Below are 23,390 nucleotides of genomic sequence, written 5' to 3'. Positions count from 1 at the left end.
TAAGTCAATCAGTGAAAATTAAGATATTAATACAAAAATCACATGTACACAGCATCAACCTAAGTAAAAAACCATTTTTAAAAAATTACTAGAAAGAAATAATCATCAGAGTAGTTACAAGAGAGTCATAAAATTTGTTTTCCACCTTCTGGATTTTACGTAATGTGGATATGTTATGCTTTAGAATTATTTTTTTCATTAGTAACATTAATAATGATAACTAACACTTCTATAGTACATAACATGTGCCAGGCATTATTCTAGGTGCTTCATATTAATGAACTAAATCCTAACATGAACTAAATCATAACACTATAACTTTAGTACAGTTAATCTCTCCATTCTATAGCTTAGGGAAAGAGACTCAGAGAGGTCATATAACTCACCTAAAATCGTATGATTGAACCAAGCAATCTGGCTCCAAAGTCATATCATCACTAAGCTATACTTCCCTTTCAACGATAGAGGGCTGAACACCAGATCCAAATTCAAACAAGAAATTTTCCCTTTCCATGAATCTCAAGTATTACTAATGAGTCCTGCAGAACCCAAGAGCCTCATGTTTTCAGGATGTAAATTAAGACGCTACATGGGGTGGCACTTGGTGGTATTTAACAGATGGTGGTAAGAAACTACATTTCAATTTCTTTTTATAGACCCCTTGTGAGTCTGCATATACAATCTGTACATTTTATTATCACCCTCCACAGTCTTACTTTCTAGTCCTATTTTCTCATTATAAAAAAATGTATACTATGTCTACAGGACATCTTGTAGTAACTATTTACTACAACTCTGCATCATGAACCAACCTTTGTCATACTTAAGAATCATCTAGGGTGCTTATAAAAAAGTAGTGGGCCCAGCCCAACCCAGAGAGAATGGACAGCAGAGTATCCTTTGGAAATTCATCTTCTACTTGTTACTTTGTAACATAAAACGTTTATCTCGGATACAAAAACACAGCACTTGCTATTTTCTACCCCAACTGCTAGCATATTCAGTGGTTTTTCATACCTTATTTTGCATGATTAAGAAAGACCAGTTTTATGTACGATATTGCATACAGAATCAATCTCACTTTAGTCATACTTTCTGTAGGTGTCTTATAGGACCAGCTCACAAAGCTGTGCACGTTGGGAAAGTGTCATCTCCTTTCTGCTGCCTGGTTAGCTTTTTAGAAAATATGCTGTTTCTAATTTTTTATCAGGAAAGTGTTAGAAGAGTCAAACCTGATTTCTTGTCCAGTAATGATACTGATCGATGCTTGGAGTAATTTCTTCCATCAGTGATGTAGGATAGTGGAATATGCCACAGAGAACTGTAATAAAAAGAAAACACTGGAAGATTATTAACTCTTTCCAATAGTTCAGTCAGTTACACATACTTTGTTGAGTGGTTTCTTTTTTGGCAGGAAGGTGACATATTTCAAGTTATTCCCAGAAAGGTATAATCTTGTTAGGCTTTCTAAGAACTTATGATTACGAAACATTTGAAAACACTGTGACCTGAGGGTGCAAAAGAGATCTGTTGTTGTTGTTTAATCACTAGGTTGTGTCTGACTGTGACCCGACGGACGGCAGCACACCAGGCCTCCCTGTCCTTCACTGTCTCCTGGAGTTTGCTCTTGTCCATTGAGTTAGTGATGGTATCTAACCATCTCATCCTCTGTCGTCCTCTTCTCCTTTTGCTTTCAATCTTTCCCAGCATCAGGGTCTTTTCCAATGAGTTGGCCCTGCATTAGATGGCCAAAGTATTGGAGCTTCAGTTTCAGTATTAGTCCTTCCAATGAATATTCAGGACTGATTTCCCTGAGGATGGACTGGTTTGATCTCCTTGCTGTCCACATGACTCTCAAGAGTCTTTTCCAACATTACAGTTCAAAAGCATCAATTTTTTGGTACTCAGGCTTCTTTATAGTCCAACTCTCACATCTGTACATGACTACTGGAAAAACCAAAGCTTTGAGTATATAGATCTTGGTCAATAAAGTAAATGTCTTTGCTTTTTAATATGCTATCTAGCATTGTCATAGCTTTACCTCCAAGGAGTGTTTTGGTTTTTTTTTTAATTTCATGGCTGCAGTCACCATCCACAGTGATTTTGGAGCCCAAGAAAATAAAATCTGTGACTGTTTCCATGTTTTCCCCATCTATTTGCCATGAAGTGATGGGAGCAGATGCCATGATCTTAATTTTTTGAATGTTGAGTTTTAAGCCAACTTTTTCACTCTCCTCTTAAACCTCCATCAATAGGCTCTTTAGTTCTTCTCCACTATCTGCCATTAGAATGGTGTCATCTGCATATATAAAGTTGTTGATATTTCCCCCACTAATCTTGATTCCAGCTTGGGATTCATTTAGCCTGGCATTTCAGGCAACGTATTCTTCATATAAGTTAAATAAACAAGGTGACAATATACAGCCTTGTTGTACTCCTTTCCCAATTTTGAACCAGTCAGTTTTTCCATGTGAGGTTCTAACTGTTGCTTCTTGACCTGTACACAGGTTTCTCAGGAGACAGGAAAGGTGGTCTGGTATTCCCATCTCTTAAGAATTTTCAGTTTGTTGTGATCCACACAGTCAAAGGCTTTCAGGTAGACAGTGAGGCAGAAGTAGATGTTTTTCTGGAATTCCCTTTTCTTCTCTATGATCCAACGAACATTGGCAATTTGATCCCTGGTTCTTCTGCGTTTTCTAAATGCAGCTTGAACATCTGGAAGTTCTCGGTTCGTGTACTGCTGAAGCCTGGCTTGAGGGATTTTGAGCATCACCTTACTAGCATGTGAAATGAATGCAGCTGCACAGTAGTTTACACATTCTTTGGCACTGCCCTTTTTGGGATTAAAGAGAGAGCAGGAGAGACAGTGGGTTCTCACCTTGCATCTGAAGGCTGAATTTCAGGCTTAACATTTAAAGAGAATCTTTCCTGTTGTACAAGAATTTGCTTTCCTTTTCTCTGAACAGTCACTAAAGGAAATCCTTTCTGCAGGGTCCAGGTTTTCATCATTTTCTTTACATCTAGTGTTTTGTTTGTGACCTACAGAAAGAAGAATAGATTATTTTTCTCAGAGATAAAGAGTCTAATTATAGTATCTTTCCCTCTTTCTCTATCACGATGCACCAATGCTGAGTTGAGTTTACATTTCTACTCTAGATAAATGAGCAATTGCTAAAAAGAAAGTAACCTGGACTAGAAATGAGAGAAAACTAAAGAGAGTGAGAGGCAGCACATGTTGAAAAAGGCAGCACAGATGCTGTAAACTGACTACGGGTACATTAAAATCCCTCAGAAGGTACAAGCCCTCCTTTAGGTCACAAAGCTACTGTTGAGAAGGTTTGACTAAGGACACACAGGCGAGAAATCAGAAACACTGCTACTCATTGCTGTTAGCCAGCTAGGTCCAGAGTTCTCTTTACTCCCCAGACCCTCTGCTTTTACAAAATGGTGTGAAGGTGAAAGTCGCTTAGTCCTGTCCGACTCTTTGCAACCCCATGGACTTCTCCAGGAGGTCAGTCCATGGAATTCTCCAGGCTCGAATCCTGGAGTGGGTAGCCTTTCCCTTCTCCAGGAGAATCTTCCCAACCCAGGGATTGAACCCAGGTATCCAGCATTGCAGGTGGATTCTTTACCAGCTGAGCCACAAGGGAAGCCCTTTACAAATGGTAAAGCTCATCTTTTTAAGAGCTCATCCTGTGGGGGGGCCTAGGAATGGGAACAGCAGCCGCTACAGAGGAGTGAAACATAAACAGGTTGGCTGCCTGGACCTTAGGTCTCTCCAGAAAACAGTAGTGAATGCTTTTCCTAGACACATAGCCCTTTACCCTCACAATACATGGATTGATCTATAAAATCTAGAATCAGTGTCAAAGGTTCACAGGCCCTCTAAAGCTTACTGTCCCTAAGACATCTGGTATCAATGATTAAGAAGCAATTTTTGAAGCAGGTGAGTTAAATTTATGATTCAGATTATCTTTCTAGATTACATATGGATCTGAATTGCAAGCAAACTCAAATCATCAAGTACTTAAATGGTATGATCATTTGGTAATATCACGCCACTATGACTGGCCTTACCTCAGTCGATGTACACCTACTTATTTAAAGCCAAAAAGGATGGAGCAAATCTTCTTAAATGCACTGTGATACTAATCCTACATGTTCAATGGCTCTGATCTATTTCTTTCAGGACAAGGGGTTGGGAAGAAAACAAAACTGCCCCAAAGCAAGGCACTTCTGGGTCTTTGAAACAGAATTGAAATGAAGAGGCCAGTGCATAATTTGATGTTGGTGCTGAAATATGTAAGGATAATATTAGGGGCTAGGTCAGGATAGGAAAGCACCATGATGCAAAAGCTGAAGTTAGTGAGGAAGGCAGAAACACATTCTAACTGGCAGGAGATAATACATTGAGTACAGAGTAAATAATGTGGCTTTCAGTTGAAATGCTACTACATGATAAGAAGAAAAACAATGATTTAGAAGCAGCTCTTAGGTGATAAGGACTGATCCTTCTTCTCAAAGAGAACTGACAGAGTAGGGAAGATACATCTTCTGGGAAAAGGGTTAACAACTAGAAGGTATCAAGTTTCAGATAAGGCAAGGAAGCAGACAGAGCACAAAAGCTTCAGAGCAGGGGTTCTTCACCCAGAAACCATGAAACTTTGAAACTGTGTGTGACACTTTGCCTCTCTGTGGATTTTGGGGGGAATATGTCCATAACTTTCATCAAATGTTCAGATATGTTTGTGATCCTCCAAAGCATGAAAAACCATTGATCTAGATGAGGGGAACAAATTCAAAGGCTTATAAAGGCTACGCATCAGCATGTGTGCGTGTGATGCAAGCTGGCTTCAGGCGCTGTTACGAAGCATAACCTGTAACTAATGACACTGCTTGTTAGAATCTGGAGGCACAAGCAAATCCAAGCAGCAAAAGGATCCGAGGGCACAACTCAGCCATGGTCGCCAGACTGACATGTCATCTAGAGCACTTTAGTGGCGTACGGCCAGCAAAGACAGGAGGAGTCACAGGGCAAAGTGTAGAGCAAACAGTCATGAATGGAAGGTAGAAAAACGTCAGAGAGGAGAGCTTTCCTACAAGGTAGGAAGAGAGATTAAGATCCAGACTAAAGGTGCTTACACAAGGCCTCACGCAATTTTTGGGGGGGCAATTAAGCCCAGTACTTCCATTTCATGACTTTTAATTCTGTGCTCTTATTCATAAACATTTATATACTAAGTTCCATTCCTTTTTCTCTTAAAAACTGTCCTTGGTACCATGGCTTATTTACATACCTGACAAAAATATTAAATACAAGAACCCCTCTCTTCTTACTTCAAGAGCTAAATAAAATATCCAGGTCACTTACCTCGTTAAAACTATCCCACAGGTCATCACTGTGAATGGATGTATAGCTATGATTATGCAGATAAAGAATAATGGCATGTTGAAATATATCTTCACTAAGGTAAGTTTTCAGCATCAACAACAGGGAAGCTCCCTATTCCAAAAAAAAAAAAAAAAAAGGGAAGAAAATAATAGAATACAATAGGTTTACAGAAATAAGAACCTAAAATTCAAAATACAATCATTCTAAGCAAATACTTTAATAACCCAGTTATAATTCGCTGTTATCTTGTTTCAAGTAACCAGTTGTGGACTATGGTCAAATTGTCTTAAAAATTATTTTAAAGAATTTTAGAAAGAATTAATTCTTTAAAAATTATTTTAAAGAAGTTGAAAAATAAAAATGCCTATGTGCACTAATTCTTCTGTGGGCCACTCTGTGTAGTCTATCAATTACTCAATGTTTCAGTGTTAATGTTAAAAAGTTAAGGGCTTACACATATATTTTTAACTTTAAAAACTGCTGAATTTTCTGTGGCATCCCCACCCCTACCCCCTGGGCTTGAAGTCCCAGCTGACGTCATGGGCACATTGCTGGAGACAATAAAGGAGCCGAACTCTCAAATGTCTCTTTGCTAGAGAGTACATTAATTTCCAGTTTCAAGGTGTCATGTTTTTGAAGTAACCAAGATCTCTCTTCTTCTTGCAGAGTCACTTCAAATATGTTCAGAACATATGAATGTGTATATACGTAGTACGCACACACTAATAATTTATAATCAGACGTGGAACTATTAAGGCCACGCTATATTATGATGCATGTCACCATCCCCAATTTTAAAACAGCAACCGCCTCCTCCACATTCAAAAGCAATTTATATCACACTTCCTGCACCTGCTATAGAGATGTATTTATTTCCTCTTCTAGACTGTAAGCTAATTTAGGGGAAAACAAGCTAGGAGCTCAACTCCTATGACTAAAATCATGCCTACTACATAGAAGGCACTCAAATGCAAAAAAATTCTGAATGAATGAATTTCTGATAAAAAAATGCAGCAATGTTAAGTCATCAAGGTTACAAGATACATATAACTGAACTTATTACCTCTTACTTTCTTATTTCTGTATCACACTTCAGTGGTATTTGTTCCATAAATAGTCATTCTTGTTCCCAATAGTCCCCCTCTCTAGTGTAACACTGCAACACTCCATTAGGAAAAACAAAAAAACACCCAGCAGTTCTCATTTCAAACAAAAGATGTGCTTCCTTTCCTTAACCTCACGCCTCCTCCAGTTATCACCGTATTTCTTGTTCCTCCTTTGGGAAGTCAGTTCTTCAAAAGAGCTGTCTGCATTTGCCATGTTCATTTGCTCTGTTTCCATTTTCTCTTGAGCCATCTTCCAACCATCATCATTCCACTGGAAGTGGTTTTATGAAGGCCACTGGTGAACCTTACAGTGTCAAACCAATGTCACTTCTCGGGCTCACCCAACGAGCAGCATTTGATATGACTGATCACGCACTCCTCCGTGAAAGTCATCCTGCTCTTGGCTTTGACATGTCACTCCCGATTCCTCCCCTGTGCGCTGGGCATCCCTCTCTGTCTCTTCTTCTGCACCCTCCTTCTCAGGACTAACTTTTCGTGTCCCTGGCATTTAATCTTCAGACTTCTTTTCTTCTCTAAAGTCACTTCCTTGTTGATCTTCTCAACCACAGGCGTTTTACATGACCCCCAAATTATATATCTAACCAGACTTGGCTTCAATTCCAGACTCATATCCAATTACACGCCTATTATCTCCACTTATGCACCTTTTACTCAAAATTTGATCTTTTTTTCCCCTTTCTTGTCCTAAATATACTCTTCCAATAATCTTCTCATTTCAACAAATAAAAACTCCATTTTTCGAGCTGTCCAGGCCAAAATCTTGAAGTCATCCTCGACTCCTCTCTTAACTTGACATCTAATCCATTAGCAAATTCTACTGGACTAAACTTCACAATATATTTCAAAACCAAACATGGCTTATCACGTTCACTACTATCACCTTTGTCCATGCCACCATTTCCTTGCTACTGGTCTATTACAACAACCTCCTAACAAGTCACCTTGATTCCACGTGATGTTGAAGGCTGACTTATTCCAAAAATAAATAAATAAATCATACTAGTACTCCTCTCTTCTGATGGCTTTCATTCCACTGTGCATAAAATCAAGGTCCTTACCAAATCTAATAAGATGATCTACAATGATCTGGCCCCTTATAATCCTTCTCACTTCATCTACTACTTTCCTTTGCATTTATTCCTCTGCCGACACCTTGGCTCCTTGCTGGTGCTTAAACATACCAACCAATCTTCATCTCAAGTCGTGTGGGTCCCCAAAACAAGTCCCAGATATGGTGACACGGTAGAAGGACTCACAGAACCAGGACTGAGTATGCAGTCATATTCACCACCATGATTTATTACTATGAGAGAACATGAAGCTAAATCAGCTAAGGGAAAAGTCTCATGGGGTGAACAAGTACAAGCTTCCAAAAGTCCTCTGAAGGATGCACTTAATTGTCCAAGTGACAACTTGTGACAACACATATGAAATATTGGCTATCAGGGTAGTTCCTCGGAGACTTGGTACCCATGATTTTTACTGGGGGCTAGTCATGCAAGTATCTTCTGCCTAGCAAGGACCAAAACTCCAGACTCCCAGAAGGAAACCATAAACTGTGGGCACAGTGAGTCATTCTTATCAGGGAATGGTGAGAACTCTTCCCAAATCCAATTTGCCAGCAATTAGCCAAGGTCGAGCCTCACAATAATGCCTTTCTAAGGATAGCAGTCTCAGGCCTACTACGCTAACTGATGTCTGCACACAAGCCCTGTGCGCTGGTTACACCCTCTGCCTGGAACACTGAATATGGTATTCAAATATCACCTTATCAGTGGTCTTCCCCAGCCATTTATACAAAGCAGCCTTTCCCTGTCATTCTCATTTTCCTTACTGTGCTTCATTTTCATATTCACACTAACCACCAGTCTCTTTCAGTCATTTGTGTTACATATGTCCCTATCGCTGACCCCTGAAATGGAAGCTCCATTACATAGTCCACCTTCTTTCCTGATCTATTCCCAGTACCTAGGAGACCAGGTATGTGGTTGGTACTTGTATAATTTGATAAATGACTGAATTATCACAAGGCAACATGCATCAGTATTATGTTAAAGATTATGAAGATAAACAGAATATGTCTGCAAACACATGACTTACTCTCAAACACTGGCACTTCTCACACATAATAATGGTAAATTATCCAGTGAACTATTTTTCTCAATTCTGTGGATGGGACATTTGCCAGATTCCCAATTCTGAAATAAGTACCTACCATACTGACAGGCATAAAGTATGTTATGGAAGCAACAAGCTCAGAAGACAGTGAATTCTAGGTTTGGAGGGTGGGGGTCAGAAAAAGAAAGAGCTCTATAACAAGAGATCCTGAAATAACTGTTCTGTGTAAGAAAAGCACTGCAAGTTGTAACATTTTCTTTATTGGTAGGTCCAGTATGGGCTTTAAAAATACAACACATGGCAGTAGCTCTAATTGGAATGTATTTCATACAGCTAACTGAACTCCTGATGTCCTCATTTGATAACAGTAGTACCATTCTCCCTGCCAGTCAGGCTTGAACCTAGAAAACACTTCTGCCTCCTCCTTCACCTGCTTTAACCTATCACTAAGTCCTTTAAGCCTTTCCCTCCGCCTGGGGTTTTCTTCCACACCCATCAGTTTCCTCCCACTCTCACTACCACTCCTAATTTTAAACTTTTACCACTTCATGCTTCGACTTCAGCAGCAATTTCCTGATTTTTGGTCTCTCTCCATTTAAACTCTATTTTGTAAACTGAAGCAAGTTAATTTTCCTAGTCACTTGAATCTCAAAGCCATTCCTCTATTTAAAAATCTCTTAAAGTTTCCCACTGATTATAGAAAAAGTCCAGATTCCTGATGGCATTCAGGACCTTCTACAACTGAGCCCCAACCTACCATTCTCATCTCTCCCTACCCCACATGTGGCTTTCGCTGCAAACATTTACTCCCTAAACAAAAATTCCCTGCCCATTAGTATTACTGATTCTTTCTCCGCAAACCTCATTGTGCTGTTCTTGCCCTATTCTATTGTTCCCATTGCTCTTTAGCTATATATTATTTCTATTATTTAGCTTCCATGTTCTTCCAAGAAATTTCTCTCCATGATCCCAGGCAAAAATACTCTGTACCATTCCCTTAGCACATATTCTTTCTTACTGCTTCACAAGTACTCCTGACCTAAACTCTGAGTTTCTTGATGACGTGAACTGTAACGCATATGCTTTGTATATCTTCTTCTCTGTTCAGGATGGGAATTCAATTTATTGATCTTGATCTGGTAGCCAGACTAAGGAGGCAAGCAGGCTATAAAATTCATCCCTCCTTCCCTACACAAATGTGATACCCCCTCTCCTGTTCTCTGACTACGATGATCCTAATCAGGTGTTCAAATTTTTGTTTTTGCTTTACCTCCATACCTGGAGTCTATGTTTCTAATTCTACAACAGAATCTTCAATTCCTAAAAATCTCCTTTTGCTTGCCTGTTTTGGCAATTCTGACTTTGGAACACACTTCAGTCCTGAATAACATAGCCAAAGGTTTAGAGCCTCCCGTGGACATATTCTACCTATAGATCTGGATAGTGATCCAACTTTAAAAGATGTATTACTATAAAGTCTGGTTAACTGGCCAGAATACTAGTTAGAGAACTTAAGAGACAGAGAAAGAAAGAAAAACCTACATCAAGTTAAGACCAAGATTTAAATAGAAGCAAACACCTTAAAGTTTAACAGGAAATTGAAAATAATACTTGTTTAATCTCTAAAATAATCTAAATCAGTCAGCTTGCTTACATATGAAATTAATTTGTAACCTATTCCAGGTACTTTTTGTGCATGGCAATACCTTAAAATAGGAAAGAAAATCAAACATTTCTTCAATCTGTTCTGAAGACTGAACAGACGATGATGATATTGGATGGGATGAATTCAAGGAATCTCTTTTCATGGTTTTAAATCGAGCATCTAAGAAATCTTCATACTACAAAAAATGAAACAGAATAAAAAAACTATGAACAGTATTAAAGACAGGCAAGTTTAGTAATTATTGATAGGAATTAGACTAATTACTGTTTAAGGTCTTTATAAAAAAAATCAACTAGTTTCAGTAAACTTTAGAAATAACCTGTTGAAGATGTAGGAACAATGTGACATTTATGCATATTCCTTAAATTAAAAAAAAAAAATTACAGTCTCCACAAAAGACAGTGTTTCCTAAACAACAGCACAAGGATAAATTAAGAGTTTATTATTAAAGCAACCAAATGCTAAATCCAGATGTTCAAATGATTATTTAAAAATGGCTAGTGGATATTTATAAAATAAAATATGAAAAAAAAAAGGGAACTGCTCCTTAAGTTGCTTTCTCATACATAATCAAGCTTTTCAATTGAGATAATATACATTTCCCTTAACTGAGGTTATTCTTAAGTAAAATATAAGTCTTAAACAGAAAGAAGTCTGAGAGTTCAACAGATGAATTCCTCTAGAATATATGCTAAAAGCTTTTAAACATTCTGGGCACCACCAAGTGGTGAAACTGTGTATCTCTTTGTTTAATTAAGAACCATACCCAGATTTACATTATTTTGCTTATTAATATCCTAGCTTAAACCGAGTTCATTTTACCATTTGAAATCACTGAACAGGCCCTACACAAAAATTTCAAACTGAAAGCTCTGAGAGTACTGGTCTTTTGAAGCAATTTTGTATCATACAATCAAGAAGCTTAATAGAAAGTCACAGAATTCTACAGTAGAAAGGGATCCTTATACTTTTCCATTTACTGCTTGAATTATTCGGCAATACCTGTCATATACGACCTGTGCTGTGTGCTGAGTCACTCAGTCGTGTCCGACTCATTGTAACCCCGGGGACTGTAGCCCGCCAGGCTCCTGTGTCCATGGGGCTTCTCCAGGCAAGAACTCTGGAGTGGGTTGACATGCCCTCCTCCCATAAATGACCTAGTATGTCCAAATCTCTCTAAGGAGAAGAAACATCTCCGGAGAGTCTAAGAACACAGTAACAACATTATCATGCGCTCTGCAACAGAATGGGGTTCCACGTCTTTGAAAGGGGCACAAAATGTGGTTTGGACCTAAAAAGAACAAATCATTTGTCTGTATCAACTTGTGTATCACTGTTGTAAGAATGATCACAGTGATAATAGACAGCATTGCCACAAAATGTCTTAATTTCTTCTCTATAAGTAGGATAAAAAGTTTTGTTTTGCAAAAACAAAAAAGCTTTTCAACTCTATTTAAATTCTTTAAAGCATAAGGGCCACATCTATTAAACATACAATTTAGCAAAGTAATTTAAAATGTTCATCTTAATGACAAAGTATAAAGTAGTTTCACATAATTTTTGCTTTCTGAAATACATCAGTAACTAAAAGCACAATTTTCACTGTCAAATCTCAAGAGGTATAGAGATCAGTAATATGGGTCAGTTTTATTGTATTTTTCTAGAAATATTTTCATTGCTCCAAATGCATGGAAAATACACATTCAGTATAATTGGTTCTTCCTGGCATTCACAGTAGGCCTAACAAACAGTGTACTTACACTGGAGAGCTCTCCAAATATTTTTTCCAAAGAGAAATACTCCATGAATGTAGCAAAACCTTCATTTAGCCATACATCATTCCACCACTGCATTGTTACCAGATTTCCAAACCACTGCGGGGAAAGAACAAACAACTAACCAACTTCACATTCTCAAGAATTTTCTAATAATTGAATTGTCAGATTAATCACCTATAACCAGATTACAATTACTTAAAAGTATATTTATGGTAGTTAAAACAACTATATTCAACTTTAAGTCTTACAAATAAATTGTATTTGTAATATAAATTTACTTTAAAAGTAAAACTGTATACATTGAATAAATTCACTTTTAAAGTAAAATTATAAATTTAACATTCTACCTTAAATAAAACAAACAAAGACAACTGGCTTATTTATCAGTTTAACATACATGCTGCATACTAGGAAGACAAAAACTGTCTTTAGTCACCTCATTAAAACATTTCCTAGATAAATTCCTCTACTTTCTAATATCAAGTTAGTAATATTATTTTCCATCATGTCTACAATCATCATGACAAACAAAAAATGAACATCTATATGAGGGATGTTCCTATAGTCAGAGTCTGGACTGCGTGTTTCTCCTCAGTCACCCATATTGAGTATCTACATGATTCAGAACAGAATTTAAATAATATTCCCTAAGAAATTTAGCATGCATACAAATAAATAAAATCAGAAAGACTTCTAAATGGCTTTTTTCCACAAAGTAGTAAGAAAAAGGAAAAAGAAGATGAGCCACCCCTAAAAAAATGCATCTGAAAAATCCCTGAAATAAAGCATGGTCAATAAAGTGTGCAGTTCAGTCACTGTGTCCAAGGGCTCAGCTCAAACCATCAGCAAAATGATAAGGTTATTAGGTACTGAAACAAAGCACTATGGAGAATCATAAAAGCATATTCTCAAAGACTAATATCCTAAAACCTCTTTCAGAAGATGACTTCTAAGTCGTAAAGGAGTACAAGGGAAACACTCCTGTCGTGGTGATGGCCAGCCCCAGGAATAACAGACCTAGAGCAGATCCCCTAAAAAACAGATTGTCTCCATGCCTAACTGTAAGAGAAAATAAGCACGCGCTTCATATGCCAGCCTGTCACAAAGTCCTCACGAGGGCCAGCGTGCTGCAGGCTGTGATTGAAGCAGACAGTCAACTGGCCAGAGCACGTCCCACTCTTGCCTACTTCCTCCCACCGTCGTGACACCCCAGACTGGACCCCACCCTGATGAACACCACATCGAGGGCACGAGAGGGACCAGGTACTGGGGAAGAAAGATCAAGGGTCATGTACCCATAAAATTTTTCTTCCTTTTCTCTACATCATACAGAGTACCTTCCCGCTCCCAAATTAAGCACCCAGTTTTTAGCAGGAGACAAAATGATAAACCTAGTCCTGACCACTATATTCCATGGAGAAAAGGCGTGCAACTCAGGGAAAGCTTTCTTCCCTATCAAGTTATGAAACATGAGAGAGATAAAGAAGTCAAAATGCTTTATAATCTGTAAAGTCCTATAACGACTGCTAGATGACATTTTTATCCAAAAATTTGTGTTAAAAAAAAGCACCATTGTATTATGAAAGAAGGCAATACTCTATAAAGCTGAATTATTATTAGCATCTAAATGTATTCTAAAACTCCAGGACATGAAACAGACCACAGGTGTGAGACATAACAGTCTTGGTTGCCGATACCTGATGGGCCAGCTCGTGAGCGATGATTTTAGTAACCAGCTTTCTGTCTGCCACTGAAGAAGTATTATCATCATACAGAAGTGTCTCTTCTCGGAAGGTGAGCAAACCCCAGTTTTCCATTGCTCCTGCCTCAAAGTCAGGGATAGCCACCAAGTCTGGATATAACAGGAAAGAAGTGGTTAACTTTCCCCCATCTAAGGCACTCCCTAGTTAAATCCAAGTATTTTACCCACTGGTCTCTCAGTAGGTTCACTGTATCAGTAAGTTCATTTTACAGACTCCTAGGGAACGGAAACTTTCTAGCCCATATGCTCCTTACCAGCTGTCAGCTGAGAAGCCCCGATCAACCCCCCATGGAGTCCCTTAGCAAGAGAAGGCAGATCTAATTCCTTCACAATGAAGAACTTCCCAGAACAAGGAGGACAGAAGGCAGGGCCAACGCTCTTCCATCTAAAATCAGCACCCTGTTGAATGACACTGAAATACTCTTGCTTTCCTGAGCTCTCATTACTCCTATTATTATTTGAATTAGGAATTTCTTAGGAAATTGGAATTAGTCCAACTCCAGGTTAAGCCCTAAGCAAATCCCCACTTACCCAGCACCTTTGAAATAGTCCCATAAACTTCTAAACGCTTTAAGCTACACATTCAGAGACATCCACAGAATCTAAATAATCTTAACAAATACAAACAATTCTTAAAGCAAACATAACAGAGTTTCTTGGTTTTCCTTTGAAATAACTTTGGCAAAAGTTCTTTCTAAAGAAGTTTGCAACCTAAATCTAGGTTATATTGGTAATGAAATCGGAGGCACTGTTTGATTCTTACCCAATTTCTTTAGAGGGTATTGAATTTCAAAGTAGTTTTGATAAAAGTCAAGAAGCTTCACAGTCGTTTCCAAGGCATGGTGAACTTGACCAATCTTTTCTGGGACAGCATATATAGAAACCTGAAAGGGAACAGGTAGGATGTAAGGACGGGTACAATTAAAATGGCATGGTATCAAGTGAACGCTGTCAAGATTAGCAAACGTGAGAACCACAGAGAGGTATGAGAGATATTTCAGCCCAGAAATTCTTACATATAGTTCTTTTAACCCCTATAGGATTTAGGAAGTCATTTCCATACATACAACAATGTTAAAAAAAAAAAAGTTTACTGATTCCCTTTTTTTTTTAAGTAACGTCATATCCAAACTATTTTGTCTCGTATAGCAATTATAAACATCTGCCTGTTTAATTCCGTGATACTCTTCTCCTTATTACCTACAGTTGCCCTTCCTTGTCTGTGAATTATCTGAAGGGCAAAACTAAATTTTCATCTTTTGAGTACCTAACGAAGTGCCTGGCATCTCTCAGGCATTCAATACGGAGAAGTCACAGCTTACAAACGGCACGTTTGTTGAAGCTGCCCTGAGCCCGCCTCTGAGCGAGCAACACATCCTCCTTCAGGAAGCACGGTCCAGCCAGGTCTTCTTTCAGCCTTGGAACTGCTTGCTTTTTTCCCCACGTTGTTGGCTTGTGCCCAGCAGAGTGAAAAGCACTCGGTGAGCGGCTCACAGGAACTAACACTGCTGTATTTAAAACGGATGGCCAGCAAGGCTCTACTGCGGAGCCCAGGGAACTCTGCTCAACGAGATGCGGCAGCCTGGACGGGCGGGGAGTTTGGGGGAGCGGGGACACGTGTATACACGTGTGGCTGAGCCCCTTAGCTGTCCACCTGGGGCTACCACAGCACTGTTAATGAGCTACACGCCGGTACAAGAAAAAAACTTTAATTAAAAACATAAAGGTACACACTTTAAAAAAAAAAAAAACAACCAAGTAAAAGGATAATAGGATTCATGCTCATGAATACAGGGCACATGCTCCAGGGAAGATGCAACTGCCCACGTTACTTAAATTGTTATTCTTTCTTTTCTGATTAAATGTGTAAGTTACATATGTGTAAGTTACCCATTTGGTGTAACTGACTGTACCGGTCTTATCAGTGAGCATCAAAAGGCAAATTTTAAGCAATTACATGAAAAGTAATAGGTTTTAAAAAGCAATATTTACTGTTTTCAATTTATTGAAAGAAAGAAGTCCTCTGTACTCAAGTTGGTAAAGCAGAATATAGACAAGACATAGCAGAAGATAAAAACTTCAAAAATAAAGATCTTGGCAGGTGGGAAAAGGAGACTTACTGAATAACTAAGCATTTGGAAAAAATACATTGGTGAACTCTAACCACAAATTAAAATAAAGAGTAGACATAGTCTTTCATTAAACCACTGAAAAACAGTCACAATTTCTAAGAGGTCATAATTTCAGCCACAGTTGTCTTTATGTGGGGCCTTAGTCTATAGAACATAAGCATTAATTATAGAAACATGGAGGTAACATGGCATAAAAATTAAAGAAAAAATTTTAAGTAAGCAAACAACAAAACTAAATGTACAGGCTCTGTAGTTAGACTGCCAGGTTCCAATCTCTGCTAGTTGTGTGAACTTGAGGAGGTTCGTTAACCTCAATCTCCTTATCTATAAAAGGGTGATAAAAGTAGCTCCCACTCCCCACATTAAATGAACTAATACATATAGAACTTAGGATAGCGGCTGACAGAAAACAAGTGTTCAATAAACAGTAGTTATTACCATTATTTAAAAGAGTCCCATCAGAAGTGGCATAAAATATGTGTGAGCAGAGCGTTTGTGGCAAAAGTTACAGGAAGAATGAAGTGTTAGGACTGAAGTGAGCTCATTTAAAATATGTTTCTTTCTTAAGACAATTAAGAAGAAATTTAATCTCACACTATGTGGCCAAGTTTGTACTTCACCAGCCTAGCACTCAAACATCTGCATCCTTGGTACAGGGCTGTGACCACAGTTGATTGAATTCAGTCACCACCTGCCAAAGGAACACACACACTCCCTGCATCATTCCCCCTCTAAAGTCTTAGTGCTCGCGTGCACACACACACACGTCTGAAATAGTCTTTTTAAATCTAACTACCATGATAAATGACTGTACCACGACCACTTGGAATCTGAGACTAGTCTTTACTACTTCTGCCTGTTCTTTCAGGCATACATATTTTACAGAGTCAATGCAGTCATGTAGAAGATGCTGTTCTAATAGAAACACCAGCCACATACTCCAGATTCCTCCTCAAACATCCTTCTGCCACACACACCACTTGGCACTCCCATCTATAAGTGGGAAAGCACCTTTCATCAGAGGAAAAGTAAAGGCAGAAAAAAGCAAGTTCACATGAAGCTGAAACCTGACCGAAGGGTCCACTAAGTCCTATTTCTGGAATACAATGACTAGGGATAAAAGGTAGTTTGGTATTTTCTCCTTCCTTCTGTTTCTCTTCCTTTAAAAAAAAAAAAAATGTGCTATGAATCCCCACTAGAGATAAATCATCAGGTCATTATAATTATCATGCTTGTTCTAAGAGCAATAGAAGTAGTAGAAATAAACCAAGAGAACAATCTAGTTCAACAAAGAAGTTTTGGTAGAATGCTTGCTAGAATGCACATGTGCTAAGTCATGTCTGACTCTGTGTGACCCCATGGACTGTAGCCCACCAGGCTCCTCTGTCCACAGGACTTCCCAGGCAAGAATATTGGAGAAGATTGCCATGGCCTATTCCAGAGGATCTTCCTGACCCAAGGATCGAACCCACATCTGCATTGGTAGGCAGATTCTTTACCATGGCGCCATCTAGGAGTCCTCCACCCTTGGGAAGACTACTCTAAATACTGATAAAGGCAAGTCAACCAGTGCTCAGGCTTTAAGACTTACATCTGCAAACTTTCTCTGCAAGATCTCTTGCTAAGAACTAGGAGATTTATAAAAGACACAAAAGATGTCCATAAAGTCTCATTAGCTCTTGGAGAAAAGGGTTAAGACTGAGGAATAACAGATTGTTAGGTTTCACTTACTCTGCTCCTTAATAAGAAGCAAAAACCAAATAAAAGTAAAACCAGAACCAAATGCCATCCTCCCAAAAGAACAATAACACGGCCTGTAAGATTCACAAAGAAAGAAAATATATGAATTTTCCAATACTAAGTTTCCTGAAAAATACCAGCTTTCCTAAACTGACAGCTGAATACACACACAAAAAGCATAAATGTCTTAAAAAGTAAAAACAATAACCAAAAAACCCACAAGAATGAAGTCTACCCAGAAAAACTGGTTAGATGGGACTTGGGACTTTGGGAGAATGATATAAATTATGTATAATGTCCTTAGTTGCTGGGAGGCTACTTGAGAAAATGTTGTTAGTGGAGATTTGGAATGAAGTCATGTTTCTGACTGAATAAGATAACTTCACAAGGATAATACTGCTGGAGGTTCTGTTTGAATGTTAGAGAGACATAGTGTCTACATCTGACTAACCACCAATGGATTCTGATTCTACAAATGAGACTGGTCTGCGGTAAAAACAAAATCAGGCAATGGCAAAAACAAAACAAAAACCTCAAGACAAACTGATACACTCAAGGCAGTGTATTTCAAAACAGGGATAGAATTTTCTAGGTAATCCTGGCATTCCTGAAGGCAGACAGAGGGTTAAGGAACACTGAAGAATGGAAAGAACTGATGAAACAAGTGTTCCTCTTTCTATAGGTCTTTAACAACATCATAGTCGTTATCACTGAACAGGACACAATTTCGCAATTCCAGCTATTTGGTGAGACTGATGTTCGTCAATAAAGCTCTACTGCTCCTTCCAGAATCCTGTGAAATAGGCCTAATGTCAAATATTCCAAAATAGAACACAGCCTAGAGATTGCAGCATTTTACTGGGACAAAAATCCTTTATTAGACTCTAAGTCTGAATTTCTAATCACCACACCTACAGAAATTATTGATGTCATTTGGTATAAGAAGAAGCACATTGTGGTAGACAGTAAATTCTACCATTTATTTAAGGAGCTTCCCCTTTGGCTCAGTGATAAAGAATCTGTCTGCAAATGCAGGACCTGCAGGAGATGTGGGTTTGATCCCTGGGTCTGAAAGATCCCCCTGAGGAGGAAATGACTATGCACTCCAGTATTCTTGCCTGGAAAATCCCATAGACAGAGGAGCCTAGCAGGCCACAGTCCATGGGGTCGCAAAGAGTTGGACATGACTAAAATGACTTGGCATGCACATACACATTCGCTATGTAATCTTAGGTCCATTACTTAACCTCTCTGGGACACTGTTTCCTCATCAGCAATATGAGGTTAATGCCTTCCCCTCATTTGGTTTATAAAATAAAAAGGTGTTTATAAATAAAAGCTCAAGACAACTTCCAGTACACAGTATAACTCTGCACATGCTAGATTCATCCCCGTTTCCTAATAAAAACAGAAAGTTAAGAAGACTGTTGATTATTTGTATAACAATTTCTTCAAAGCACATTTACTTCTGGGTGGCATTAAAAATTATAAAGATTATTTGTATTTACAGACATACAGAAGAGTTTACAATATATTTGCATATAGAAAAAAGAGTCGAGTACTTCCTCTGTGTATTACTACCTGCCAGGTACTGAAGATTTTATAGGAACTTAAAATTTTTCGTCCTTGCGAGGGCAGGCTAATATAGACAGTAAGGTATTAGAGTTGTGGAAGGTGAGGTTTAGAGAACTGCAGAGCAGTCTGCCCAAGGGCGTACAGCTAGAAAGCTGTGGAGAGATCTGAGCTCAGGCAGACACCAGGGTCCATGTTTAACCAAGTTGCTTTCAAATGTATGTAAATAAAAAGCAAAAAAAGTCACCTCAACTACTCTCTCTCTCTTTCCAGTTGACCCTTGAACAATAATGGGGTGAAGGGTAACAACCCTCCAGGTAGTTGAAAATCTGAGTATAACTCACAGTCTTCTGCAGCTAAGGTTCAAACAACTGTGGGTTGTGTAGTACTGTAGTATTTACTATTAAAAAAACCCACAATAAGTGGACTTGTGCAGTTCAGACCCATGTTGTTCAAGATTCAACTGCTGCAGACAATATATACATACACACATACATATATATGTGTATATATAGGGATATGGGGCTTCCCAGGTGGTGCTACTGGTAAAAAACCCACCTGCCAATTCAGGAGACATAAGAGATGTGGGTTTGATCCCTGGGTTGGGAAGACCCCCGGGAGGAGGGCATGGCAACTCCAGTATTCTTGCCTGGAGAATCACATGGACAGAGGAGCCTGGTGAGCTACAGTCTAAAGTGTTGCAAAGAGTTGGACATGACTGAAGCAACTTAAGCACACATGGACATATAGGTGTGTGTATGTGTGTGTGTATATATATATATATATATATATGGTATCTATCTGAACAATGAATAATTCAGCCTGGCTAGATGAAAGAATTCAACTGGAGCAGCTGGAAATATAACTGAATTTATAAGAGGGCCTTGAATATCACAAAATGATGAGTTTGAATGTAATTCTACAGGCAGTAACATAACTGCCATTTATTTTTTGTGATGAGAAGACTTAAGATCAACTCTTTTAGCAACTTTCAAATATGTAATATGGGCATGGTTAATGATAGTCATCAAACTGTACCTTAGATCCCCAGCACTTATTCATCTTATAGCTGGAAGTTTGAGCCTTTTGACCAACATTTCCCCATCTCCCCCAGCCCTCAGGCCTTGGCAGCCAGCAGTCTACTGTTTCCATGAGTTCAGTTTTAGATTCCACACAGAAATGAGGTCATACAGTCTTTATCTCTGTCTGACTTATCTCACTTTGCATAATGCCCTCAAGGTCCATCCATGTTGTCCCAAAGGGCAAAACTTCCTTCTTTCTCATGGCTGAACAACATTCCATCATATATATTATAGATACATGCTCATCTTTATCCATCCATGCAGACACTTAGATTGTTATTACTGTGAATAACAGTGTTATTGTTAGTAATGCAACAAACAAGGCAGTGCAGACATCTCTTTAAGATCCTGTTTAGATATATATCCTGTGGATTGCTGTATCATATGCTGGTACTATTTTTTAATTTTTTGGAGGAACCCTCACATATTGTTTTCCTTAGTGGCCGCACCAATTTACATTCCCATCAACACTGCACACGGATTCCACTTCCTCTACATCCTTATCAACACTTGTTACTTGTCATCTGGTTTTTTTAATTATTATTTTTTATTTTAAATGGAGGCTAATTACTTTACAATATTGTGGTGGCTTTTGCCATACATTGACCTGAATCAGCCATGGGTACATGTGTTCCCCATCCTGAACCCCCCTCCCACCTCCCTCCCCATCCCATCCCTCTGGGTCATCCCAGTGCACCAGCCCTGAGCACCCTGTCTCATGCATCCAACCTGGACTGGAGATCTGTTTCACATATGGTAATATACATGTTTCAATGCTATTCTCTCAAACCATCCCACCCTCGCCTTGTCCCACAGAGTCCAAAAGACTGTTCTATACGTCAGTGTCTCTTTTGCTGTCTCGCATATAGGGTTATCGTTACCATCTTTCTAAATTCCATATATATGTATTAATATACTGTATTCGTGTTTTTCTTTCTGACTTACTTCACTCTGTATAATAGGCTCCAGTTTCATCCACCTCATTAGAACTGACTCAAAAGCGTTCTTTTTAATAGCTGAGTAATATTCCATTGTGTATATGTACCACATCTTTCTTACACATTCATCAGACAGTGGACATCTAAGGTGCTTCCATGTCCTACCTATTATAAACAGTACTGCAATGAACACTGGGTTCTCTTTCAATTCTGGTTTCCTTGGTGTGTATGCCCAGCAGTGGGACAACTGGGTCATAAGGCAGTTCTGTTTCCAGTTTTTTAAGGAATCTCCACACTGTTCTCCATAGTGGCTGCACTAGTTTGCATCCCCACCAACAGTGTAAGAGGGTTCCCTTTTCTCCACACCCTCTCCAGCATTTATTGCTTGTAGACTTTTTGATAGCAGCCATTCTAATTAGCGTGACATGGTAGCTCACTGTGGTGTTGATTTGCATTTCTCTGATAATGAGCGATGTTGAACATCTTCTCATGTTTGTTAGCTATCTGTATGTCTTCTTTGGAGAAATGTCTGTCATTTGTTTTTGATGTCAGTCTTTCTAGCAGGTGTGAGGTGGTATCTCACTGGGGTTTTGATTTGCATTTTCCTTCCTACTAGTGATGCTGAGCACCTTTTCATACATCTGTTGGTCATCTGTACGTCTTCTTTGGAAAACTCTGCTCATTTTTTAACCAGATCATTTGTATTTTTTCCACTGAGTTCTATGAGTTCCTTATATATTTTGAATATTACTCCCTTACCTGATATATTGAAAGTGAAAGTCGCTCGGTCGTGTCTGACTTTTGTGACCCTACAGACTATACAGTCCATGGAATTCTCCAGGCCAGAATACTGGAGTGGGTAGCCTGTCCCTTCTCCAGGGGATCTTCCCCACCCAGGAATAGAACTGGGGTCTCCTGTATTGCACGGATTCTTTACCAGCTGAGCAGATACATGCTATCTGATGTTTTCCTCCAATTCACAGGTTGCCTTTTTATTTTGCTGGCTGTTTCTTTTGCAGTGAAGAAGATTTTCAGTTTAAGATATTCCCACTTGTTGACTTTTTGGCTTTTGTTGAATGTGCTTTGGTGTCATATACAAAAAAATTATTGCCAAGACCCATGTCATGGAGCATTTTCTCTATGTTTTCTTCTAGGAGTTTTACACTTTCAGATCTACAGTTAAGTCTTTAATTCATTTCCAGTTAGTTTTTGTGAGTGGTGAGAGATAAAGATTCACTTTCATTCTTCTGGATGTGATGATCCAGTTTTCCCAGCACTATTTATTGAGGGGACTCCCATCTCCCCAGCAAGTATTTTTGACTCTCTTGTTTGATATTAGTTGACCATATTTGCAGGAGTTTACTTTTGGCTTCTTGTTTCTGTCACATTGGTCTGTGTGTCTCACTTTATGCCAGTATCATACTCTTTTGAATACCATGCATAAGATTTTGGTTACTTTATTTTTGTAGTATATAGCTTGAAATCAGAAAATGTGATACTTTCAAACTTTGTTCTTTTTTCTCAAAATTTCTCTAGCTATTTGAGGTCTCTGTGGTTCCATAAAATTTTAGGATTTCTTCCTATTTCTGTGAAAAATTACATTGGAATTCTATTGCATTGAATCTATAGATTTTTTAAAAAATCATTTAGTAGAATTCACCAGAGAAACTGATTTGATCCTGGGCTTTTCTTTGTTGGGATGTTTTTGATTATTAATTCAATCTCTCTTTACTAATCTGTTGATTTTTTTTTAATGTCTTTATGACTTAGTAGACTATATATTCCTAGGAATGTGTCCATTTTTCCTAGATTATCCAATTTCTTGGCCTATAATTTTTCACAGTAGGTTCTTATGATCCATTGTATTTCTCTATCAAGTGTAATGTCTCCTTTTCATTTCTGATTTTGAAGCTTGTTTTTATTAGTTAGTCAAGCTAAAAGTTTGTCAATTTCATTTATTTTTCTAAAATCCAACCCTCAGTTTTACCTTTTCTCCTCTTTTTCTGGTATCTATTTCATTTATCTGCTCTGATCTTTATTTCCTTCCTTCTGCTAACTTTGGGCTTAGATTGTTATTCTTTTT

General features: G+C 38.4%; 1 protein-coding gene across 2 annotated transcripts in view; it reads right to left on the bottom strand.

Moving 5' to 3' along the window:
* LNPEP (leucyl and cystinyl aminopeptidase) overlaps positions 1-23,390 on the bottom strand; it is a 99,722-nt gene that overhangs the window by 26,644 nt on the left and 49,688 nt on the right. For both annotated transcript variants that reach the window (XM_020875453.2, XM_020875454.2), the window contains exons 5-11: positions 14,607-14,727; positions 13,779-13,933; positions 12,064-12,177; positions 10,344-10,478; positions 5,372-5,503; positions 2,879-3,039; positions 1,233-1,321 (exon numbers count right to left, since the gene is read on the bottom strand). In XM_020875453.2, the coding sequence (XP_020731112.1) occupies positions 1,233-1,321; positions 2,879-3,039; positions 5,372-5,503; positions 10,344-10,478; positions 12,064-12,177; positions 13,779-13,933; positions 14,607-14,727 (907 nt within the window). The remainder of the gene's footprint in view (positions 1-1,232; positions 1,322-2,878; positions 3,040-5,371; positions 5,504-10,343; positions 10,479-12,063; positions 12,178-13,778; positions 13,934-14,606; positions 14,728-23,390) is intronic.

Source organism: Odocoileus virginianus, chromosome 3 (assembly GCF_023699985.2).
Source record: "Odocoileus virginianus isolate 20LAN1187 ecotype Illinois chromosome 3, Ovbor_1.2, whole genome shotgun sequence".
NCBI lineage: Eukaryota > Metazoa > Chordata > Mammalia > Artiodactyla > Cervidae > Odocoileus > Odocoileus virginianus.
Note: the sequence above shows the minus strand (reverse complement) of the source record. Positions and strands in the feature narration are given on the sequence as shown.